Here is a 25,823-nt window from a genome sequence, read left to right on the forward strand (position 1 = left end):
TGGTTGTAGTAAACTTGTAAACAAAAGGAAGTTGCTTGTATTAACTGTAGTTTAAAAACCTTTTTTTCCAGTGTTTTAATGGAAAGTGACTGGATAATCCACTAATGAGAATAAGGACTAGATTTAGTTCTCAGAGAAAGTGGACGGGAAGGAAAGGACAGTTTCCCGAAAGCCTGATTTATTTGTGGAAACTGGAGCAGTTTCATTTGATGGCCAACTATGAGTGATATATCAACTTTCTTTTCAAAAATTAGAACTGTGGGGCTTCCCTGGTGGCGCAGTGGTTGAGAATCCTCCTGCCAATGCAGGGGACGCGGGTTCGAGCCCTGGTCTGGGAGGATCCCACATGCCGCGGAGCGACTGGGCCCCTGAGCCACAACTACTGAGCCCGCGCGTCTCGAGCCTGTGCTCCGCAGCAAGAGAGGCGGCGAGAGTGAGAGGCCCGCGCACCGCGCTGAAGAGTGGCCCCCCCGCTCGCCGCAACTAGAGAGAGCCCTCGCGCAGAAACGAAGGCCCAACACAGCCAAAAATAAATAAATAAATTTTAAAAAAAAAATTAGAACTGTGAAATCTCATGGAATTTTTATAACTTTTAAGTGGCAAGGCAATTGCTGGAAGACATTCCTAAGTTAAACATTTTAAAGGATAATGCTGCAAGTAGTGAAAATAAAAGTCAGTGTTTATAAGCCTTATTCCTCTAAAAGTGAAGACGAATACAGGATTAAAGTAGGAAAAAAACCCCAACTGTGTCTCTCTGAGTATACCCTTAGCTTCATAAATCAGTTGGTTTGAAAATAAAAGTTTCCCCAGGGTAAATCATAAAGCCAAAAATACTTTGAGAAGATACTTGAGGTAAATGAATTTGACTTTGCTATTGACCATTCAAGTACAGAGTTTTTGTTTTTGGCTGTGATTATTTTCAAGCACAACACTTGGTATGTAATTATATGTATGTGTTACTGAAGTCTGTGTGGATAAATAAAGTGAACGTGGTGATATTTCTATCAGTCATTAATTCATTCAATAAATATTTATTGAGCATCGATTATGTGCCAACCATGTTCTGGATGCAGGGATACTAGGAGCTAGGGCAATAAAGCGAACAATGCTGTTTCAAACCCTGCCCTTGTCCTGTGCTTACGATATAGTCACCCTTCCATATCCCTGGGTTCTGCATCTGCGGACTCACCCAACCTTGGACTAAAAATCTTTTGAGAAAAAAATTCCTGAATATTCCAAAGAGCAAAACTTAAATTTCTGTGTGCCTGGCAACTGCTTACATAGTATTCGGTATCATAAGTAATCTAGAGAAGCTTTATAGTACAGCTGACCCTTAAACAACACAGGCTTGAACTGCAAAGGTCCACTTATATATGGATTTTTTTTCAACAGTAAATATTACAGTACCACACGATCTGCAGTTGGTTGAATTCGGCGGATGGGGAACCACGATATGGAGAAAACAGGGATGTGAAGGAACCATGTAGAGGAGGGCCTTTTGTAAATTATACCCTGATTTCAACTGGCAGAGTCTCAGCACTCCTAAGCCCCCCATTATTTAAGGGTCAATTGTATATGGGCGCATGCGCACAGGTTATATCCAAATACTACCCCATTGTATGTAAAGGACATGCTAGGATTTTGGTATTCGCAGGGATCCTGGAACCAGTCTCCTGGAGATACCGAAGGACTACTGTAATCATTTCTATATATGTATACAGTATATATGTACACAAATATATGTATTCAAAAATATTATTGATTGAATGCATAAAAGATACCTTCTTTTCCTTTCTTTCCACGTACAAAAAGTCTGGGATAGGAAGAAATTGTCATGTTGGGAAATTTTGTGTCACCCACAGAAGACATGATAAACAAATGCATGCATGGTACAGGAAAAAGTTATACCATTCAACGAAAATAAGAAGCAGGTGAAAGTAAAAAAAAAAAATTTTTAAAAGGTTGTTCATTCAATAAATATTTATTATCTTCCTATTATGTGCCAGGAAATTGGATTGGTGTTGGGAATAGAACAGTTTGGTAACTTACAGTTTTTTGTTTATTTGTTTGTTTTTTCTTTTCCAGTGAGCTGGGTGCCCAATTAAACAAGGAATTACAATAAACTGTGATAAGGGTTATGAAAGGGATCATAAAGAGTGTTCTGGGAGCACATAGCGGGTAACAGAGACAATCCAGGGGAGACTGAAAGGCTGCCCCAGGGAAATGACTTAATAAATTCAGGTCTCAGTAGACTGAGGAATAGGATGAGAACGTGAGGAGCTGGAGGTGGGCAGAGAAGAGTATTCTAAGCTAAGGGAAGCATCATACGTGCTAAATTGGAGAAGGCCCCATGCCCAAAAGAAAAGCCTTCCCATGTGACCTTAAGAAAAGGCAATTTGGTGGGTGGCTCCAAATATGGGTGTCGCTTCTGAAAAGGCTCTGAGGATGCAAATCAAAGATGCTCTGCAGGTGTAAAGTAAGAAGGCAGGTTATTTATAGAAATGGAGACTGGGGGAGAAAAGAAAAATGAAGACACAGAGAGGCAATACCAAGAAAGTGAAGCTTCCTGCTATATTTAAAAAGTATAACCAACGAGGACCTACTGTAGAGCACAGGGAACTCTGTTCAATGTTATGTGGCAGCCTGGATGGGAGGGGAGTCTGGGGGAGAAAGGATACATGTATATGTATGGCCGAGTCACTTTGCTGTGCACCTGAAACTATCACAACACTGTTCATCGGTTATACTCCAATATAAAATAAAAAAGTTTTAAAAAATGCTCAGACAAAAAAAAAGAAAGAATGTGAAATTTCTAAACGAACAGATAAGGTTGTGAATAATAGAGTGGCATGATGGAACCATTCAGTGGTCTGCACCAACACTTACTTTCAAGTGCTGGGATAATAGATAAGAAATGCATTTCTACATTAGTTGGTGGGATTAACACTCCAAAGAGCAGAACATAACCTTCCCGTAGTAACTCCACACATGATTAAAATCAGCCTTTGGCAGGTCATTCTTAATTCTAGAGTTCATCATAGCTTCTGGCCACAAAGAAAACCCAGCCCAGAGGTTTTTACAGTCCCACAGCATTTCCAGATGACCAGTCTGGAAAGGCTTAGATTGCTTTACCATCCAAAAGCACCGAGTTGGATCACAAGGAAAAAAATCCTATTAAAGTGAATCGCCAATGACGTAATTTACTACATCAATGGCAGAAAAGAAGCATTTTTTGATTTTACATCTCAAACTTGGTAAATGATGAATGAGTTTCACATCCTGAACCCAAAGGCCACGAGAAGAGTGTTTCTAACATGCTGGAAACAAATTATGTGACAGAAGCAGGAAATGTTTAAAAAACACATCAAAAATTATATTCCAATTACAGCATTCTTGTGGATGAATGCTACAGGTCAGATTACGTATTATATGTTACAGATTCCTATTTACAATCCCCTGTTTAGACTCATTGAAAATTTATAGAAATGATTTCTGTTTTAACTGAAGCATTTCTCATACTTAATTTCAGTTGACTAATAAAACTTTTCGATAAAAAAGAAAAATAACCAATCTAGTTGATTTCCATTTCCATGTGGTAAGAAAGCTAACATTTATTGAGAGTTTACTATGTGTGAGTCAGCATGGTAAATGATTTGCATTAATATAAAAAATAAGAACCGTATTCCTTTGAGATGAATTTAGCCTTTACAAAGAAAAAAAAAAGTTGCTTTGCTATTGCAATATTAAATTTTAAAAATGTGTGATTAAAGAAACAATTTTTGGCCTGCATTCAAAAAATTAAGCTCTAAAAATACATATTCTACAGATGAAAATTCTCCACATAAATCCACATAGGCATAGCTCAGACTTGGCATAAATGGTTTTCACTTGAAGAAACTGCTCTCTGTTTAGAAGATTTCCTTTCTTTAAACAGAGGTTGGCAACTATGGCCCGAGGGCCAAATCCAGCTAGCCACCTGTTTTTGTGTGGCGCAAGAGGTAAGAGTGGTTTTCACATTTTTAACGGTTAAAAAAAATATAAAAAGAATAATATTTCACGACATTTGAAAACCACATGAAATTAAAATTTCAGTGTCCAGAAATAAAGTTTGATTGGCATAGAGCCACTCTCATTTGTATACCTATTTGTCTATGGCTGCCGTCATGCTACGATGACAGAGTTGAGTAGTTGTGACAGACGCCATACGGCCCACAAAACCTAAAATATTTATTTTCTGGCCCTTTACAGGAGAAGTTTGCTGACCCCTGCTTTTAAGCAAACACAACAAAGGTAAATCAAATATCTATGTTTATATACCTAGGGTTTTTAATTTTGACCTCAAGAAGTCATAGAGGTATATCACTGGTCCCATTAGTATTAAACGTACTCATGTCATGGTGGATTGCAGCATGATACTTAAATCTGACAGATACATATAAAATGGGTTTACAGCAGTGGTTCTCAATGAGGGATGATTTTGTTCCCCAGCGGACAATTGGCAGCCTCTGGAGAGAGTGTTGGCTGTCACAACTCGGGGATGCTACTGGCATCTGTTGGGCAGAGGCCAGGAACGAGGCTAGACATCTGACAGCTCCCTCAGGAAGGATGATCCAGCCCAAAACGTCAGTCGTGCGGAGGCTGAGAAACCCTGGTCTACAAGAAACTGAGAGTCCACTCTGATTTCTAGACTACCTCTTGAATACAAACACAGTTGCTACTCGGTGACATTAATTTATTCCTACCATGAATTTCTCCCTACCACCCATGCCATATTTATATTAATATTTATAAGAATGAGGAAGACAAATTTCTCTTTACTTTATGGGTATGTTTTTATGACTAACAATTGTCCATCTGTACCGTAATAATTTTCAGAGTAGAGTATTCTTATTCTCAACTAGAAGCCTAAACGAATCATTCTTTGTTTCATCAACTAGCCTGATTTAAATTAAATCTGACTATTCCATTTTTAGCTTCTTAAAAGATCTTTTTCTTAATTCTTAACATATAGCACAAATGAAATAAAAATTTCCTTCCTATGTCAGAGATGTGTGTGAAGTAAGAATCCAAGCAAAAACTTCGATAGACTGAAGAAAAAAAAGACAGGAGGTAGGAAGATGAACAAAAGACCACCGCAATATAAGTGCTAATAATGGTTTAAAGGCCAAAAAGAAAAAAAAAAAAAAAAAAAAGACAATACAAAGGCTGACAAAATATCTGGATCTAGTAGATTTCAAGTTGAGGCAAATTTTCAAGACTGCATGAGAGGCTCTAATCAACTGACTTTAGCTTATTATCAAGCTCTTGCATCCCCTCCCAATCCTCTGCAATCTTCTATCCTAAAATCGGGACAAATGGAATCACTTTAGGAACTCTATTTTTATATTTCTGTGTATAAAGGGAGTGTTCCATTTACACATAAATAGTGGTGGGTTTTTTGTCTTGAAAGTCATATTACTAGAAACCCAATTACGCATTTTCTAGGATTTTTGACATAGCATTTTACTTTTAAAATATTTAAATTTGTAGCTAGGAGCTGGTGGAATAATCACCTTTTATAAATTAAATATTTAAAAGTTCTCTAATTGTGTAGAATTATCTCTGATCTCCCATTTTCATGTACATGAAATAATGTTCTTGCTCAAACACATACTTTTTCATATTTCGCAACACTGTACCTTTTCACCTGTATCACCTTTGGGGCCATTCTCTCCAGCATCTCCCTAGGAGGGGAAAAAAGCAATACATGTAAAATATATTGGTGACATTCAGCAAAGAGTATTTTTCATTATTTTAAGTTTCCTTTCATAGGCACTATATATTAAAATCTGTTATAAATGTTCTACAGAGCTAATGTACTTTACTTGACCGGCTGTCTGATATCAACTAGTCCAAATAAGTTTTATTACAATGAACATGGCTAAATAGCTTTAAACTACTCCACGATATTAACAGAAAGTAATTTCTCTGACTTCTAATAGCTTATTCTGGCACTAATAGCTTATTCTGGCCGCCTTAACTCTTTCTCTTTTCTCTGCTCAAAGAGTCACTCTAACAAAGGCTTTCTCCTGACTCCCTCAATATACCGTGTGCCTTACCCTTTCCTTCTCCTTCCTTGTCCCACTCCTGCCACCTGGAGCCCTGCCTTCTCCTTTCCCTTCAATCTGTGAATCCTACCCATCTCAAATCTCCAGGCCCTCAAAGTGCATGACCCAGCACTCAAAACTGCTGCACTGAACACTGAGTTATCTGGACCTAAGTGTTTTGCATTTGAGAAATAAATGTTTTATATCTTATTATAAAATTTAAAAAAATTATAGTAAAATAAATCGGGGAGTTTATGCTTCCTTTGTTATTTTTGAGAGCTCCTACGCCTATTCCCTCACTGATATCTTTCTACCCACAAGCAATGCTTTAGGAAAAAAGTCATTTGTTTATTATCCATGCTTTGCTTTCTTAAATTCTAAATTCTTTAAGTCTTATAGCATGCTCTAGTGGAAACATCATGAATTTTAGAGCCAGAGAGTTTGAGCCCAGGTCCAGGCCCTACTGGGCAAATGAAATTCTCTTTACATCAGATTTCTCATGTGCAACGTAAGGGCAAGAATATTTTATGGGGTTATAAGAAATAAACAATTACTGTGCCTAAAGCAACTGGGACAGTATCTGACACATCATAAGCTGTTAATGATAACCATTAGCAATAACAATGCATTATTGTTCTTACATTCCATAAGCTGGAACATCCTTCTGTCCAGCTGCGTAAGAGGTCACTCTTCTATCATTTAAACTTTTCCGTAAAATAAGAGAGAAGCTACTGATAATGGTTTCCCTGGGAGAAGGAGGGGTGGCGAAGGAGGGAGAGTTTAACTTTTTCTCTTCACTTTCTTTTCTTGTTTCAAACAAGCACGAGGCTATCCTGCTCGGGCATTCTTTTATGGTGACGGGGACAGCACAGCGGCCTGGGAGCCTGAGCCGCTTTACCTGTTGAGTCCCTGGAATGGTGCTGGCACTGCTCCTTTTCCCTCCTTCATTTCTACACAAAAGAGTCATCTGATGACTAATTAATTTCAGGTTAATTACCATGAACTGGTTGGAAGCCAAATAAATATACTGATCATAAGTTATGGGGGATCTTTGATAGGCAGCTCATTAGCACACTTTTAAAAACTGCTTGGAAATCCCTTTATTAAATAACAAAACAAACTTTCTTATTAGGAAAACTGGTTCAGAGTGGTCATGAAGTGAAGGGTTTGATTGAGCCGCCTCTCTGCCCTGCTCTCCTTCCATTTAAATAAATGTCTTTTTATTTTTGTTTTACAAGAATACAGTTGTAAAATACAGCTCAAAAATACAGTTAACGTTCATGAAGCTTGCTGGATCTGTAGATGTACTTCTTTTGGGATTAGCGGTGATGATACTGATTTGTCAGAAAGATCGTATCACTTATGAAGGGCATTATGTGGTATCTTGGTAGTTGCCTGCAGAGACGGCATACTTCTCAAACACTGGTAAAGGATATAGCGTGAGAACTCCCCCAAAGCAGTAAGGAAGGATGTTTGTCTAAGAGAAATTTAACATATGCACTCTGCTTCTCCTTTTGCTTCTCTTTTTGGGTTTTATGGGAATTCTTTTTGGGACAACTTTCAGTGTATTTGCTGCAGGTAAACATCTGTATCCCTTTAACCTACTGACCTAAGAAGTAATAGAGAGAGAGATGGATGCTTAGAAAAGTACTGGAGTGGTATTAGCAAACAGGTAGAACAGAAATTTTGCAGGCCTAGGGATTTTTGAAAGTCATTTAAAAGCCTGACATAGAATGTTTAAATTTGCATCCTTCTCCTCCATTTCTTTAAATCTTTTTTACCCAAACTTCTATACATATATAAGAATTACACTATTTTCTCCTTCCACTAATTAGCAGTTTGAAAAAACAGTGGTCATTAAATCTATCTACATCTATATAACTAAGCATGCCTTGTTTTATTGTGCTTTGCTTTATTGTACTTCAAAGATACTACTGCATTCTTTACAGATTGAAGATTTGTGGCAACCATGTGTCAAGCAAGTCTAAGGGTGCCATATTTTTAACAGCATCGTTTTTCAATTAAGGCAGGCACGTTGTGTTTTAGACATAATGCTATTGAACACTTAACTGACTACAGTATAGCGTAAACGTAACTTTTATATGCACTGGGAAACCAAAAAATACGTGTGATTCATTTTATTGCAATATTCACTTTACTGCAGTGATCTGGAACGGAGCCTGCAACATCTCCAAGGTATGCTTGTATACCTGTACCTGTCTATCCAACCACACATAAATACAGTTCAGTTTGCTACCTCTTTGGGGGGAAAAAAGAAAAAATCAGCAGAATCATTCTCACCTTTTCTCCTCGTTCTCCAGGTTCTCCCTGGGCAAAAGAACAAAGATTGAGTGACATATTAAATTATAAAGCACCTAATCAATCAACACTAAACAAAATCAGATATTAAACATACTATTAATAGATAAATTATATGTGACATTTTCTATTTTGGCAATATATAGTTGTTATATAAAAACAAAAGGTTAAGACGAGTTTCCTGGAGCATTGAGTGTGGATATCAATAGCAAATGTAATTTTAATTCTTTGCTTTTGAGGACTAAAGAAAGATATTTAAGATGATCAGCCAAAACCCGGCTTTTAGGGCACTAAGGAGAAAAATGTCACGGCAATTCAACGTCTCGAGGCTTCTGAGATTACGACGTTTTATTCTGCTCACAGACTCAGTAAGGTGAATTTATTTACTTACATCCTTCAATGAAATCTTCCATTCAAAGCAGCCCCTGGTGCACGGAATATTTCAGGGGTCAGAGTACCAGTGTAGTTCTCTATCTGTCTTCCCCTGATGTGACTAAGGCCTGACCTTGGACCCCTTCACAATGTCATGAACTCTCTTCCATCTGTTGTTAACCACTATGTTCCAAATTAGGTGTACTTTAGGAGGCGTTAGTTTTTTCAGAAAAGATACTATATTGGCGCAGAATCTAAGTGAGTTTAGGAGAGATGTCTTTACTCAAAATGATGACCATGACAGTACAAGGACTAAAATGCAAAACTGTTCTGAAAAGAATCTCATTTTCACTTTTACCCAGGAAGGGACAGGGGACAGAGTCAGAGAGTAAATCTAAAGCAAATCACACACATTATGATAATATTCCTCTTAAGAAAAGCTTGAGAAAGGGTTGCAATAAGATCAGACTACTTTAAAAATTATTTTTAAGGTGGTTATTGTGTTTTTTAAAATTATAATTCGCTCAAGAAGTCTGTTTGAAGGCAACACTCTTTTCACTCCCTGAAACTCCGCCTGACCCTTTGGCTTTCTGAATTTCTGGTTACCTTTCACTGCTCAGCAGCCATCCTGATGGTCGCTAGGCAACAGAAGAATAGTACTGAGAACATGCATTAAGCATTAACTCCTATCATTTGGCTTTTTAGCATGCAGCTAGAGAGGGAAGAAGACAGGAAAATGGCTGTAGTCCCAGAAGGAATATTTTCTTTCCTCTGCTGCAGGACAAAAGACAGGTCTATAAATTTTAGGTCTGTCCTAGGCGCCTGTCAATAGCAATGTGATCTGCAAAATCAGCTGACAAGCATCTGTGGGCATGGATACACACCAGCACAGCTGATGGGATTAGACATTAGTTTTGTACTTCAAGGGATGGTCACTCATCAAAGGACTTGGGATTTGTCTGCCTATTTGGTTTAAACTAAACTGTCAGCAATCTTTTTATATTTAAGATTCATTTGTTCTTCAAAAACAAAGGAAATTTGGAATCCAAAAAAAAAATCTCTATTACATTTTTTCCCTATTTAGTAATTCAGACTACATCCATTTTTAAATTTCAGACATGCCACATTTTTATTGTGCTCTTCATTTGATTAACTGGTTAGGTTGTGCAAGCCTTGGAGGTGGCCAAATCTTGAGGAAAAGTCACAGTGGCACTGTGAACATCTTTAGCACATCTTGTAAAAATTATGCAAATGTTGGCAGGATGGACGTGGCCTATGTTGTAATATGCTCATTAAGTGGTAAAATGACAAAGTCACATTTGAAACACAGGCTTTCTCATGTTATTTAAGTATCCCAGAAATAAAAATTTAGACGTATCCTACACTGTTTCTCTGCATTTTTAATGCTAATGAGAATCACAAACATCACTTATTCTTTAGTCACAAAGTTTTATACTACAGTATATTATATTATTGACAAAAAATTCCATCCAAGTAAAACCAGTGGGATATAAAAAAAAGTGTAACATCTCACAATCTCATGAAAACTCATGCCTCAAATGATTCTGCTTGGTTTTCTTTGTACCAACCTTGGGCCCTGGCATTCCATTCTGTCCTCCTGTTCCAGGCAACCCGGGCTCACCCTCAAAATAAAAAATAGATACTACTAAATAAAACAGACAAAATCAACACATTATAGAGCTCATTAGAGGATATAAGCACCCAATAATGCTCAAGAAGTACATAGCATGTTAGACTAGTTACACAAGTTAGCTTGTTTGGTCCAAAATTCTATGTGCTAGGGACCGAGGATACAAGAGGGCTAATTTCCTTGTGTTGAGTCTTTTCTCCACTGAGAAAGTGAAAGCAAATTACCAATGGAAATGAGTATCTAGCATGATGCTAGGTACATATAGCTAGGTATATGCTAGGTACAATATTTGTTGAATGAGTAAAAGACATCTGAAAATTTAAGACTTTCTTGATGGAGAACTTTTAAGTGATTCATCAACTCAGGAAAATAGAGACTAAATCATTCTATTTATTAGACTTAAGCAAATGAGCATCTCCAAACCTAAATCTTGAAGAATATACACAGCTTGGAACATCTACTTAACTCATTTAGACACATTTGACACAAAAGTAAAAATGGCTTTGATTTCTCTTTCCAGTTTCACTGTAAATATAATTAAAATCAACATTCGGAGTTGTGGTTTTCATTGTCATGTTGAGTGATAGGCATTTGAGAAAAAGATGATGGCTATTAGCTAGAAATATTTTCCATTTCAGAAAGATGACGATGTATATCAATCTTTCTAGACTCTGAACCAGCAATTGTTTTCCAAAGCGGAAGTCTCTTGCACTCAGAAGCAAAGGAAAGATATTCTGCATGATGACTGTAGTTAACAATACTGTATGGTATATTTGCAAGTTGTTAAGAGAGTAGATCTTAAAAGTTCTCATCACAAGGAAAAAAAACTTGTAACTATGTGAGTTGATGGATGTTAACCAAACCTACTGTGGTGATCATTTCACAGTATATACATGTGTCAAACCATTATGTTGTACACCTGAAACTAATTCAATGTCATGTGTCCAATGTATCTCAATAAAATTGGGAGAAGAAAGAAAGTAGCTTTTAATACTTCCATGTAGCTCAAACTTAGAGCAACTAGAATTTCGTTTTCCTTTAAAAACATTCCCAAAGCCATTTATTATGTGCTTCAACTTCTTGGCAAGTTTCTTTCCCCTGAGGGTTAAAAAGTTGCTACTTAGTTGATTAAAAAAAATTGACTTTATTTTTTAGAGCAGTTTTAGGCTAACAGCAAACCTAGCTGATTTTTTAAGAATGTTTTCTAGGTTGTCTGCAGGGCAGAAATTGTGCCATTTTAGTATTTGTGCTCTCACCTTCAAAAACACTTACATTAGTAAAACAGCAACATTTCTTAAGTTCCAGGAGCTTTACATTCATTAACTCACTTAATTCTCACAAATTTCTATAAGGTAAGTACTATCTTTATCTATATTTAATAGATGAAGAAACTAAGGTACAGAGAGGTAAAGTAATTTTTCCAGATTTACACAACTCTGCCTTAAAAGGTTGTGCTTTTAGCACAATGATGCATTGCTGAATGAATGAATGCATCTCGAAACTGGGAGAGTTGATGAAGAATATTTCTATCCTCATTATCATTTGGTTTATACTCCCCATCTATAAATGACCTTCCAGAATGTATACAAACCTGAATTAAATGTAACTTCTATAGAGATGATTTTTCTTCACCTACCAGCAATGTGAAGTTAATAGTGTCTTTCTAGAAGAGCAAAAAATGTTTTTCTTTTATACTGGATTATTGTAATTGCTAAAGTCTTAACTCATGGAAGAAATTCTGCTTCCTATATAAAGTTACACTATAATCATTTGCTCTTTCCTCGATAAAATAGCAAAAATGTTGACTTACAATAACGATGGCTATTATAAGAAAATTTTGATAAGCTATTTGTACATAACCAAGGGTAAGAACTCCAATGGAAATTGAATACACCCTGAAAGAGGACTGTCATTTACTATGCAACCAGAAAAAGAGTTATCGAGTCTGCTTTCTTCAAAAAACTTACACCAGGAGGCACTAATATCGTAACTCATGGTTTAATGCAAACGAGGTGCTGCCAGGGAACAATACAAACTTTGTTTAGACTTTCAAAGAATAACTATGGTAGCCAGAATTATTTTTAAAAGAAAATGGTTAAGCCCCTGGAACCAGACAAAATACATGCTGAGATTTTGAAGCAAGGAAGACAAATGTTGCTTAGGTATCTGCACAACATCCTTCTTAAAATATGAACATCGAGGGACTAAAACTTGATCCTTTTTTTCCCTTTGATTTTATATTTTGTTAAAATAATCTTTTAACGTAAAAGAAAACAAAAAATTGCACCCATAATCCCATCACTCTATCATAACTGTTTTCATTTTGTCCGGTTTCCTTCTAGTCTTTTAAATTTATGCTTACATATTTCAAGCAATTGTAAGCTTATTACATAGTTTGACGTTCTATTTTTTATTATTTTATACCATACGTTTGTTTTTACACAGTATCTGTGATTGTCTTGTGAATAGTTTATTATCTATCAAAGTCAGGTGTGATCATTTGTTTAAGCTGTCCCAGATCATTGAATACTTAGGTTGTTTCCAATTTTTTCTATTAAAGGTAAATTAAAATAAACATCTATGTAAATGTTTCTAAGTTGCTTTCCAAAAGGGAGCTGAGATTTATCTGCTTTTCTAGGCACCCACTCTGTTACTTTTTCACAACTTCATCAGCACTGGATATCACAATTTTAATTACTTTTGTGGCTATTTTATTTTTTAAAATTTATTTATTTAATTTATTTATTTTTGGCTGCATTGGGTCTTCGTTGCTGCGCGCGGGCTTTCTCTAGTTGTGGTGAGCGGGGGCTACTCTTTGCTGCGGTGCGCGGGCTTCTCATTGCAGTGGCTTCTCATTGAGGTGGCTTCTCTTGTTGCGGAGCGTGGGGTCTAGGCACGCAGGCTCAGTAGTTGTGGTACATGGGCTTAGCTGTAGCTGCTCCACAGCATGTGGGATCTTCCGGGACCAGGGCTCGAACCCATGTCCCCTGCATTGGCAGGCGGATACTCAACCACTGTGCCCCAGGGAAGTCCCTGTGGCCATTTTAATAAGCACAAACGAGAATTTACTGGGGCCGTTTGAAGTTTATCACTTGTAAGGTTAAACAGGTATGTAGCGAGATTTTAAAGCTAAAAAGTGAATAAGGCTGTTTCCTGAATGAATCAAGGGAAGATAAAAAGGAAAAATGGCTCATAGCATTTTACCTTTGTAAAAAGTTATAACAAAAATATATTCAAACTCAGATTAGGAGGTTATGGAACATTCTGTTATTATTCAAATTTAGTTTCCCAGGTTGTGTTAAAGGAATGTTACAGATGAAATGCTATACAACTTTGAGTACCAAGGCCAACCAGTGGGATTCTGGAAGGCATTAATTCATTCAACTAACATTTAGTGAAAATTTACTATATGTTTTACTCTGAGGGTTTCATGGGATATAAAGATGAAATAGACATGACAGGTACCTGTGCCCAGAGAGCTTGTTTTTGAGTGAGAAAAGAGATATCTACATAAATAACTTAAGAGGACATCTAATTGAGATGGAACTTTTTTCTTTGAGCAAAGTTTTCTTGCACTTCATAAAGAGGCATAATAAATAGAAATCAAAGGGAAGTCTTAATGAGAATGAAGCTTATGTCATCTGGTGTATTGATATTTTCTGGTATATGAGGACAAAATATCATGAGGCCTCTTCAAATAAAGTTACAATGATATTACTTTACTACATAATATAGTAAAAAAGTACATATACAGAGAAATATATCAGAGAGGTATAGACCAAAGAAATGGGAACTGGGTTTTGTGTGTGTGGGAACTAGTCTCATGTTTACTGGATAATCTATTCATCTATTTCTGAATGCATCTCATATTCACAAGTACTAAGGACATTCCAAAGATAGTAATGAAGAAAAATAGCAGCTAACATCTTAACTACAGGTAGACTGATAGAGTTTTCTCTATTACACTTTAAATTCTAGGGCTATTCCTAGTGTATTTAAGCTAAAAATAAGTTGAACTGACTTTTAAGAAGGATAACGCTGCTTGCTTTCTTTCTTTTTTTTTTTTTAAACCAAACACTCTTTAGAACTCTAATGTAAAACATCACCCAAGGCTTTTACAGTTATTTTAGTTACTGCTATTCAGGGGCAACTTGAAAGAATACTTAACAATAGAAAGGAGTGTCATTTTCCTACAAAATTGAGTGCCAAAGAGAAACAGGCCATTTAGCAGTAATACTGCTCCCTGCCACTTCAATCACAAAGGGTTACAGCTTTAAATTTTCAGCATAGTATAATTTTACATTCACCTTGTCAATATAGATTTGTTTCCTTTAAGTACTGCATTTTCAGGAAGAACTCATCTAAACAGAAGAACGACAATTGTCCCCCCCTTATCCTCTGTTTTGCTTTCCTTGGTTTCAGTTACCCGTGGTCAACCAAAGTCTGAAAGTATCAGATGGAAAATTACAGAAACAAACAATTCAGAAGTTCTAAACTGTGCGCTGTTTTGAGTAGCGTGATGAAATCTGGTGCATTCTGCTGCATCCCACCCAGGACGTGGATCACCCCTTTGTCCAGCGTATCTTGCCAGTTAGCCATTTAGTAGCCACTAAGTTATTAGATCGACTGTCGTGATATCACAGTGCTTGTGTTTACGTTAATTCTTATTTTACTTAATAATGGCCCCAAATACGGGCAATTCAGATATTCTCTTACTGTACCTAATTTCTAAATTAAACTTCATCATAAGTATGTACATATAGGAAAAAGCAGAGTATATATAGGGCTTAGTACCCTCCTCGGTTTCAGGCATCCACTGGGGGTCTTGGAACGTATTCCCTGTGGATGGGGCTGGGGGCTACTGTACAAGGAACCTGAAACAGCAGCAGATGAAATGAGTGATATTGAACATAACATGGTATCAGTCTTAAGGTTGTTCTCCTACCACTGGAGTTGGTGGGGTTGGTGCCTGTGCGTAATAAAATAAAGACTAAAAACCGGCAGCAATGGTCACTGATACCTCGCTAAAGCATTGGGTGGACTGGGCCTTTCTCCCTGACGGTGACAGCGCATAGAAGGATCTCCGTGGCCTAAGGGGTGAGCAGGACCGGCCGCTAGTCATTCCTCTCCTGCAGGCAGTCATGGTGGGGAGTCGGGTGCCCCTGTATGAGGCTTCAGAGCCTCAGAGGCTTTGGTAGCTACTGGGTAAATAACCCTTGGTAGAGGAAGGTTCTCTGAAGGCAGTGAGGTGCCCACAGGGACTTCCAGTTAGAACTATCTGGGGAAGAGTCAGGAAAATGGAGTTTCTGCTCTCCATTCATATTTATTTTCTCTCTCTCTAGTTCAGTTGAGTTTAGTCTTCCACCCTAGTCCCCTAATGCCAGTGAGGATGAATAGAAACTTGGGCGAAGGTAGGAGGTAGAAAATGACCAACATATTTTACCTTGAAATTTCTAGAAATGTAGCATTTTACCACACAAAACTATAAAATAAGAATCCTTGCCCCAAACCTCAAGTGTTATTAATGCTCTAAATAAATCCTTTGTCTTTTTGTACTCCAGCCCACTTCCATGAACTCCCAGGGGTACACACCCCTAGTTTAAGAAATTGGACTTAAGGGAGATCCAGTTTACTCTAATAATATTACAGTTTAGCTCCACCTTTTTACATAAGTTTGTGTGGGTTGACCCACTGAACTAATGCATCAGTTTTTTTCTATATATGTTGTCTATATATATATGTAAAATCTAAAACACAACCCACTTGTATATTGGAGATTGTCAATTATTGCATTCAACAAGAAGTGAATCTTTGATGATGTTATAGTTCAATACATTTAGAACTGTACAACCTGGCATTAAATAGCACAAAGTAGAAGGACAAGTTGGAATCAAACACCAAAAATTAAGTCACACAGCCATAGTGAAATCAGAGTAGTCTGTATTAGATTTTTATACTAACTAAACTGAATAACCATAAATTGGTAATTTATTTGTTGTTGTTTACAGATGTCTAGCACCAATGTATTTAGAATTTCAATGGAAAAATGTTCTCAATCCCACATTATTTGATCCCATTTGCTCCCTAGGCAATTGTCCCACTTCTCTTTGACCACCACCCCCCCCGCCACCCCGTTTCCATGCCATAAAGACTGTGGTACGGGATGAACCTTGAAAATGAGCAGAGTTTAAACCCGTGTTGTCCAATATGGTACCACTAGCCACATGTGGCTCTTGAGCACTGGAAATAAGGCTAGTTTTTGAGACGTGATGTAAGCATAAAATACGATTTTGAAGACTCAGTTGTAAAAAAAAAAAAAAGGAAAATATCTCATTAATAATGTGAATACTATTAATCTTAAAATATTAATTTATATGATGTTGAAATGATAGTTTTAGATATATTCAGTTAAATAAAATATATTATTAAAATTAATATCACCTGCTTTTTAAACACCTAAAAAATGTGGTTACTAGAAAATTCGCATTTACACATGTGGCTTGTATTTGGAGCTTGCTTTATGTTTCTATCAAACAGCATTAGTTTAAACTATAAGATTATATAATTATTAGAAGACACGATGAACCAGAAGCCTTTAAAAGCAGGGAAGGAGCACATCAGTATTCAATCAAGTCAACGTACGGCGAGACTTCAGAATGGAGACGCCATTGTGGAGTTAAAATCCACCACTGGACTCTGCCAAGGAAGGTAGTGTGTGTGGGGTTGAGAGCGAAGGGCTGCTCTGGAGCAGACGCTGCTGAGGGGCCAGGGGAGCCACAGGTGGCGCGGGGGTAGAGGCTGACCCTAGGGACCTCCTAACCCACCTCCGTGCCACCCACCAGCCTCCAACATTCTCCTAAAAACAAGTCAACTTATAATTACTTCGCTCAATTCTCTCCAAGCCTGTCCCATCGCACTCGGAATAAGGGCCCCTGCAAGGTCTGGTCCTGTTGCTTCTCTGACCTCACCTTCTGCCACTCCAGCCACATTGAACTCTTTGTTTCAAGATGCGAGGCAGGAGTCGGCCCACGGTCTTTGCATTTGGACTTCTCTCCTGTGGACCACCTTCCCTCTGATATCCAGGGATTTACTCTCTCACCTTCTCAGCCTTGGAGCAACTGTCCCCTTATTACAGGGGTTGCCTGGAATACCCACCACCACACACCACCACTCCCTATGCCCACCCATTATCTTACTTTGCTTTCTCCATTGCACTAATTTCCACCTAAGGGAGAATATTTTTGTTCCTTTTCTGTCACCCCTATTAGGATTGCCAGACTTGGCAAATAAAAATACAAGATGCCCAGCTAAAATTTAATTTCGGATAAACAACAAATAATTTTTAATCAAGTGTATCCCAAATATTGAATGGACATATCACATGAAAAATGATGGGTTGTTTATCTGAAATTCAAATTTGATTGAGCCTTCTGTATTTTACTTGGCGACCGGATTTCCCACCCCCTCTCCACCACTAGAATACGAACTTTGCTTAGTTCACTCCTCTTTCCACATTGTCTAGAAACTGTACCTTAACACATAATAATTGTTCAGTACGTCCATGTTGGAGGAATGGATGAACACAGGAGACGCGAAGACATTAAGACTGCATGAAAATGTGAAGCCCTTACAGGCCTGGTAAGAGGTGAAGACAGCAAGACTTTTCTGCTGGGAAACTGGAAAAGACCTATAAATCTGGTGGCAAGAGATGGCTCTTTGTCTGGACTATGGCAAAAGACAGCGGTGAGAAAAGAGACAGGGACCCAGGAAAAAGATGGGAGAGATGTTAACCCAGGAGTGACATGTCCATGTCCCGCAGGTCAGTCTGAAGCAGAACTGAAAAGTAGAGGACGAGCCTGGGGTCAGTGAAGGGCGGGAGTTAGTGGAGGGGAGGAGTCGCGTAAAGGGCAGGGTGCCGGGAATGAGCAGAACTTTCACTGCTGCCGAGGAAAAACCCTGAGCCCCTCCGGGACTCTGTCAGGGGAAGAGTGGTTGCCTAGAGGACTAAAGGCTCCAACAGTTGTGCCTGTGGGTACAGAGACCAGGCCATTAGAAATACTTCCATCTATTCGGTTATCTCCCCTCTTCCGTCTGCTCCTTCCCTCGCCCCATGTGTCTCAGTGAAGGGCAAGTAGTAGCTGGGGCAACGCTGGTTGTATAAATTATCATGTCATCTCAACTTTCCCAGAAAACTTACGTGTCATCATTTACCTCATGAACTCATTCTAACATCTGCTTCTCCCTAAGCAGAAGCACTCACAAAATAGGGCAATATATATATTTTTTTCTTTTTTTTTTGGCTGCACCGCGTGGTATGCGGGATCTTAGTTCCCCGACCAGGGATCGAACCCATGCCCCCTGCAGTGGAAGTGCAGAGTCTTAATCACTGGACCACCAGGGAAATCCCAAGGGCAATATTTTAGTTGAAAGGAACCAAGCCAGCCATTCTTAATAGATGAAGAAACGCATTCAGAAAGGGGAAGTACCTTTTCCAGAAGCAAAGAGCTGCAAAGAGGCAGATGTGAGATTAGAACCCAGGTCTTCCGATTCCCCATCTTGTGTTTCCTCTATCTGAGTAACTTGTGTCTAAAGAACTCATTCATATTTATTATGTTTCTTTTGTCTTCAAATTTTTGCAAAAAATGAGAAAGCTGCTTCAGGAAGCCTCCAGTCTAATCCCAGGTTTTCTACTTCTGGTCCTGGGACACAGAGCAAATTGCTTGAGCTTCTGTGGGGCTCAGCTTTTATTCTATGCAGGGTGTGGAGGGAGATTAAATGCTTACCCTCTCCCAGATCTGAAGGATTAAAATTTATTTTATTATTATTATTAGTTGTTGTTGTTGGACTAAACATGTCAATGGTGGCATAAAGGAAGATTCCTCAGACATCTGATTAAACTTGCCTCAAGTCCCGATTTCACCAGCTATGGAAGTCTAGGATTTGCTTTCCCAGCCCTCTGCTTGAGTTCTTTCATCTGTATGTGCCATCTCTGTTTTGTCCCAGACCAATTCAGATGGCTCAGTTGGTTCTTCACCAGTTGCCTCAAGAAATTCACTCTCTTCAGGTCTTTTTTTTTTTTTTTCTGACATGATTCATTTTATTTATTTATTTATTTATTTATTTATTTATTTATTTATTTATTTAATTTTTAACATCTTTATTGGAGTATAATTGCTTTACAATGGTGTGTTAGTTTCTGTTTTATAACAAACTGAATCAGTTATACATATACATATGTCCCCATATCTCTTCCCTCTTGCGTCTCCCTCCCTCCCACCCTCCTATCCCACCCCTCTAGGTGGTCACAAAGCATGGAGCTGATCTCCCTGTGCTATGCGGCTGCTTCCCACTCGTTATCTATTTTACGTTTGGTAGTGTATATATGTCCATGACACTCTGTCACTTTGTCCCAGCTTACCCTTCCCCCTCCCCACATCCTCAAGTCCATTCTCTAGTAGGTCTGCGTCTCCTCAGGTCTTTTGTGAGATCAGGATTGAATACCTGGGGTTCCTGAAAGGTGTCCCATTACAGAGCACTCAGACTTTCCTCATCTCTCTCCCCCTTCCACCTCACCTTCTTCCTTCCTTCCCTCCTTCCTCAACCATCCTGGGAATTCAGCTTCACCCTCTCTTATGTGGAGCAATTCAGTAGTTTTTAGCTCCTACTTGCGTACTCAATGCCTAATGCTTCTTCTGTTTCTTTCCTGGAGGCAGAGGCTTTGTTACTTGGTGAAAGAGAAACAGAAAATTCTTTGAGCTTTCTGTTGGGTTGGTTGGGCACCAAAGAAACGGCATCCCTGTAGGAGAGTTTTGTCTCTTTATCCAGTCAGCAAACTCCCTCCCTAAAATTAAAATCTCTTTGTCCACCTTGGTAATATGAATAATAGTAGAAAAGTAGACCATTCTATCAGCCAGAAACTTAATGAAAATATTCTATTTCAGATAATTTACTGAAATGGGTCCTAAACTGATTAAAGTAATACCTAAACTAAACCTAATAACCAAACCTTCATTATGCTTTTAAAAAAAGTACAAATGTCTAAAATAAGAAAACATGATAGTTGTATCAATAGTGCTACAGTATGGACTATTTCAGAAATAAGTTTGTGGTTAACACTTTTATTCGTGTTTTTTGTACGGCTAATGTAGACAGAAATGTACAAAATATAATTTGAACAAAGAAATTCAAATGCAAAGAGATAGCTAAGAATTTAGGGGTCACAGAAAATAGCTAAGTTGAGTTTATCTGGATGAAATTTACAGGAGAGAAGAATGATCTGCCTTGAGCACACCCCTAAAATGTGAAGGTCTAGTGAGAAGTACACATGGATGACCCCCCATCTCAACCCTCCCTGCTAATGTCTTCCCCTCTCTTCCCAACCCCAGTTCTCTTATTCATCAAGAAGGGACTTTGGGGCTGCGTGTGGACACCACGGCCTGCAAGCTCTGCCCACAGCTCCCTACCAATAGCTGCTCCAGGCCACTCACAGGTGTACAGGCGCACACGCCAGCTGTGTGGTTCACCCTTGGGACAATGGACCTGGGGAAGAGGCCACTACGGGCAATGGAAGCAGACTCAGCACAAAAGAGGCAGGAATTCTTGGGTCCTGGGTACCTGGGCTGTGATCTAGAAGCAGGGATCTGGGCTTTGAGTGGGCATGTCTCCTTGGCCCTGTGGACCTCTCACCCCGTGGGGACGGACCCAACGTAAGAGGGACAAAGGAGGGTGAAGAGAAACACTGCCTGGGTCTAAGGGAAACACTGTCCAGTATTCCCTTTTAAATAACTTATAAAAGGTGTAAAAACCAGCCTGGGAGCATGATGCCACAGGGTGGGGTGGGGGTCTCTTTTACGTGTATCAGAGAAATTGTTCTCTGCGTGTACTCTTATGGAAAAAAAAGATTAAGAATAAAGACATGTTTTAGGAAGACAAAATATCAAAATGGATGAAGGGGGTATGTGACGTGGAAGAGGTTGTTAGGACTGGGATAAGTCAGATACAACACACTTTGTTCAGCTCTCGTGTGTTACACGAATCTCTTCTAAATTAGATAACTAGTGTTTATTGCAACTTTGTGCATGACTAGCGCTGCTAGAAAAGCAACTGCAGTAGCAGTAGCTAATCAGCATCTGATATTCCCCAAGTGCAGGAATGAGGAAGAGGCGGGGACTTCTGTGTGTCCAATGACAAAGAAACTCAAAAGCGGTGTTGGATGTTTGGGGAAAGACTCTCATTCCCTCTCTGGATGTAGACAGGAAAGAATGAAGCCCCAGGCATGATTGGCAGCCACCTTCCAACCAAGAGGAGAGTAGGAATTAGAGTGAAGGCAGCGACGTGAAAGACAGAGTGACAAGATGGAAGAACTGGGTTTTTAGTGATGAGGTTTGGGTGCCAGGACAAAGCAACGCTGAAGCCTGCATTAGTGCTGGACCTTCAAGTTACATGACCAATAAATACCTTTCTTTTAAAAACTAGTTCTGGGGCTTCCCTGGTGGTGCAGTGGTTGAGAGCCTGCCTGCCAATGCAGAGGACACGGGTTCGAGCCCTGGTCTGGGAAGATCCCACATGCCGCGGAGCAACTGGGCCCGTGAGCCACAACTACTGAGCCTGCGTGTCTGGAGCCTGTGCTCCGCAGCAAGAGAGGCCGCGATAGTGAGAGGCCTGCGCACCGCGATGAAGAGTGGCCCCCGCTCGCCACAACTGGAGAAAACCCTCGCACAGAAACGAAGACCCAACACAGCCAAAAATAAATAAATAAATAAATAAATAAACTTATTTAAAAAAAAAAACAAAAAAAAACTAGTTCTGTTAAGTATTCTATGACTTGCAACATAACGTGCCCTTGATAATATACCCTTTTTTAAAGTTTAAAAACCCAGGTAATTTCTTCTTTCCTAAAGTATAGTTCCTAATAATAAATCTATGTATAGTTTGAATGATAAATTATTCTTTTCACTCGGAAGAGATGTGCCTAATTATGCATAGAAATGGTCAATGGTTATGTCTAACAGGAAAAACTCTAAAGATCAGTGAAAAGTCGTAGAAAGAGATAATAGTTCTTACTAACATTCACTTATACACCCAGCAGGTTTCTGAGTCATGGAGTTCTTAATACCCCCAATTCAAAGTGGAAAATAGTCTGCTCTTATTTAATAATGTTTTAAAATAAACAGTTAACATTCTATACTTCCTTTATTTTGTCCGATTAAACTTTGAGGTAAACATGACAATCCTCATTTGACAAATGAAGAAACTAAAGCTCAGAGAAGGAAAGTAACTTGTCCAAGATCATACATATACTGAACAGCAAAGCTGGAATTTTCTGAATTTAAAATCCACACTCTTAACAGTTGGAGCCAACAAACTGGCTTTGAAGTTGAACTCCACCACAAACACCTCAGTGACCCTGGGCAAAATATCCTTTCTGTGCCTTGGTTTCCTCATTAATAAAATGGAGATAATAATAGTATCCACTTCATAGGATTGCTGTGAGGAATAAGTGAGGTAAACTTAGGACAGTGCCTGACAGTTAGTAAATGCTAAATACATGTTAGTATTACATACTGCACTCTTCTATTCTCTGCATTGGGCAGAGAAGACAGAGAAGAAGATCCTGAAAGAAATTCAATTTCTCCTAAATTAACCCCACTGATGCTGTTTCATAATTGGGTAATGGTTCCTATCCCCTTGGCAATGTAGCCTAGTATCAAACAGATGGACTTGGGTAAATGCTAAGCTGTTATGATTGTCACAATAAGTTATTTCATTGCAGCCTTATTTTTAATGCAAATTGCAAAATCAAGAATGTCATTCAGAGATCAGATCTAATGATACAAGAACAGGCTTTGTGATTTATACTGACTTACTATTTTAGTGGTAAGAAACTTGGAAAAAAAGTAGTCCAAGATGAATACAAAAACCCTAAAATGGTTAATAATATGGTGTTTTAGGAACAAAATTCTAAGACCAAGGTTGTCTAACTTGGAATGTAAGTACTGCAACGTAGTGATATTTTCTCTTCCCTTTACCAACTGCTGTTCACTGTTTAAGTTGCACCTAAAGTCGCCTATTCAGGGAAGCATTACTTGACCCTTTTGCACCAGGCCAGGCTGTCCTGTGTTCCTCTGCTGTAGTACTTAACAGCATTGTCATTTAACAGATTTTTAGTATAACTTCGTATAATGTCCTTATCCACCATAGGCTGAAATTCCATGAGGGCAGAGACAGCGTTAATGTCAGTGCTCAGATGGTGCCTTGTACTTAGTAGTAAAGGCTGAAGAAAGATTTGTTGAACGGAAGATTGAAGGAATTGGTAAATAAATCAGTGAAAACGTTTAAGGTAAGTTTTTAAAAAAATCACCAGATTATATATGCAGTTTAATCAGATCTAGTAAATAATATTTTGGTGATCTCACCTATAAAATATAGTGTCTTTTCAACTAAAATGGAAAATAAGTGGACTTGATGATGTCATAATTCATTCAAACACATTTCCCTTACGTTGTTGCTTTGTTTTGCAACAGTCTGTGATCAGCTTTCCTTCCTCTCACACCCCTTCCCCCACCAATACCATTTCCTCAACTATTTAGTCTTCCCTCTCCCAATATTACCCTTTAGCAGAATGATAACTAGTATTAACTTTTATAGTAACATGCCTAAATGAAGTCAGGGGGAAAGTGTTTTTCTTTTTTTAAATTACTATAATTGCTTTATTTCAAGCCAGCATTACAGTACTTCTTTCAACCAACTTTTTATCCCCTTATAAAATAACTTAAAATTAATTATATAAAGAATAGAAATAGCTTTTGTTTCACTTAACAAGTAAAAGTGAGTGAAAAGTCCCTTTAAGAGTAAGCTCGTATATAAAAATGCCTGAGAATATATGCATAGAACTCAGGGATGACGTGATTTTACTATATGAAAGATCCTGTACATGAATTGCCAACAGGCACATGAAAAGATGCTCAACATCACTAATCATCAGGGAAATGCAAATCAAAACCACAATGAAATATCGCATCACACCTGTCAGAATGGCTATCATCAAAAAAGACACGAGATAACAAAAGCTCATGAGGATGTGGAGAAAAGAGAACACTCGTGCACTGTTGGTGGGACTGTAAATTGGTGCAGCCACTATGGAAAACAGTATGGAGGATCCTCAAAAAATTAAAAATAGAACTACCACATGATTCAGCAATTCCACTTCAGGGAATATATACAAAGGAAATGGAAACACTAAATTAAAAAGATGTCTGCACCCCATGTTCACAGCAGCATTACTTACAAGAGCCAAAACATGGAAACGACCCTAGTGTCCATCCACAGATGAGTGGATAAAGAAGTTATGGTGTATACACATAGACAATGGAATATTGTTCAGCCATAATAAACGAGGAAATCCTGCCATTTGTGACAACATGGATGGACCTTTCGGGCATTATGTTAAGTGAAATAAGTCAGACAGAGAAAGACAAAAATACTTTATGATCTCACCTTTATGTGGAATCTAAAAAAAACAAACACAAACAAACACAAACAACAAAAAAACAAACTCATAGAAAAAGAGATCAGATTTGTAGTTCCCAGAGGTTGGGGCTTGGAGGTTTTGGGTAGAGGAGGAATTGACGGAAGGTGACCACTTCAGGAAGGTGACCTTCCCCAAAGGTACAAACTTCGGATTATAAGATGCTAAAGATGTAATGTACAACGTGATAACTATAGTTACCATTGTTGTATGATGTATATGAAAGTTGTTACGAGAGTAATCCTAAGAGTTCTCATTATAAGGAGAAATTTTTTTCTTTTTTTTTCTTCCATTTCTTTTTATTGTTATCTATATGAGATGGTGAATGTTAACTAAATTTATTGTGGTAGTCATTTCACTATGTATGTAAGTCAAACCTTTATGCTATATACCTAAAAATCATACAGTGATATATGCCAATTATATTTCAATAAAACTGGAAAAAAGAGAAATATTCTGTAATAGGAAAGTGATGATGTTTCTTCAAGAAGATAGAAAGCATCCTATTATCATAGTTACCAGAGAAAACACAGTCATGTATTCCTAGAATTCTAATGTGCATAGACAATAACTTCAAAAGACAGAAAAATTAATAAAAATAATTTAACATTCAACTTTAACCTGCAAAGTATTAAATTGCTCTAAGACAATTTCCCTAAATTATTAATTAATCTGGAATCAAAAATCAATCACTTCATTTACTTGCTATATCTTTTCTTAACGTCTAAAATTGGAAAGTTATAAATATATTGGGTAATAGATGACTGGGTAAATTTACACTAACTAGCCAGGATATAAGCAGAACTACAACATACTTAAATCCTTCAGGAATTTAATTCAGACATTTTAATGATAAAGTCAAGGTAGC

General features: G+C 38.1%; 1 protein-coding gene across 2 annotated transcripts in view; it reads right to left on the reverse strand.

Annotated features, from left to right (window-relative positions):
• Positions 1–25,823, reverse strand: part of COL25A1 (collagen type XXV alpha 1 chain) — a 455,439-nt gene that overhangs the window by 61,388 nt on the left and 368,228 nt on the right. For both annotated transcript variants that reach the window (XM_068542313.1, XM_068542312.1), the window contains exons 13-15: positions 10,367–10,420; positions 8,388–8,414; positions 5,679–5,723 (exon numbers count right to left, since the gene is read on the reverse strand). In XM_068542313.1, the coding sequence (XP_068398414.1) occupies positions 5,679–5,723; positions 8,388–8,414; positions 10,367–10,420 (126 nt within the window). The remainder of the gene's footprint in view (positions 1–5,678; positions 5,724–8,387; positions 8,415–10,366; positions 10,421–25,823) is intronic.

Source organism: Eschrichtius robustus, chromosome 4, assembly GCF_028021215.1.
Source record: "Eschrichtius robustus isolate mEscRob2 chromosome 4, mEscRob2.pri, whole genome shotgun sequence".
Classification (NCBI taxonomy): Eukaryota; Metazoa; Chordata; class Mammalia; order Artiodactyla; family Eschrichtiidae; genus Eschrichtius; species Eschrichtius robustus.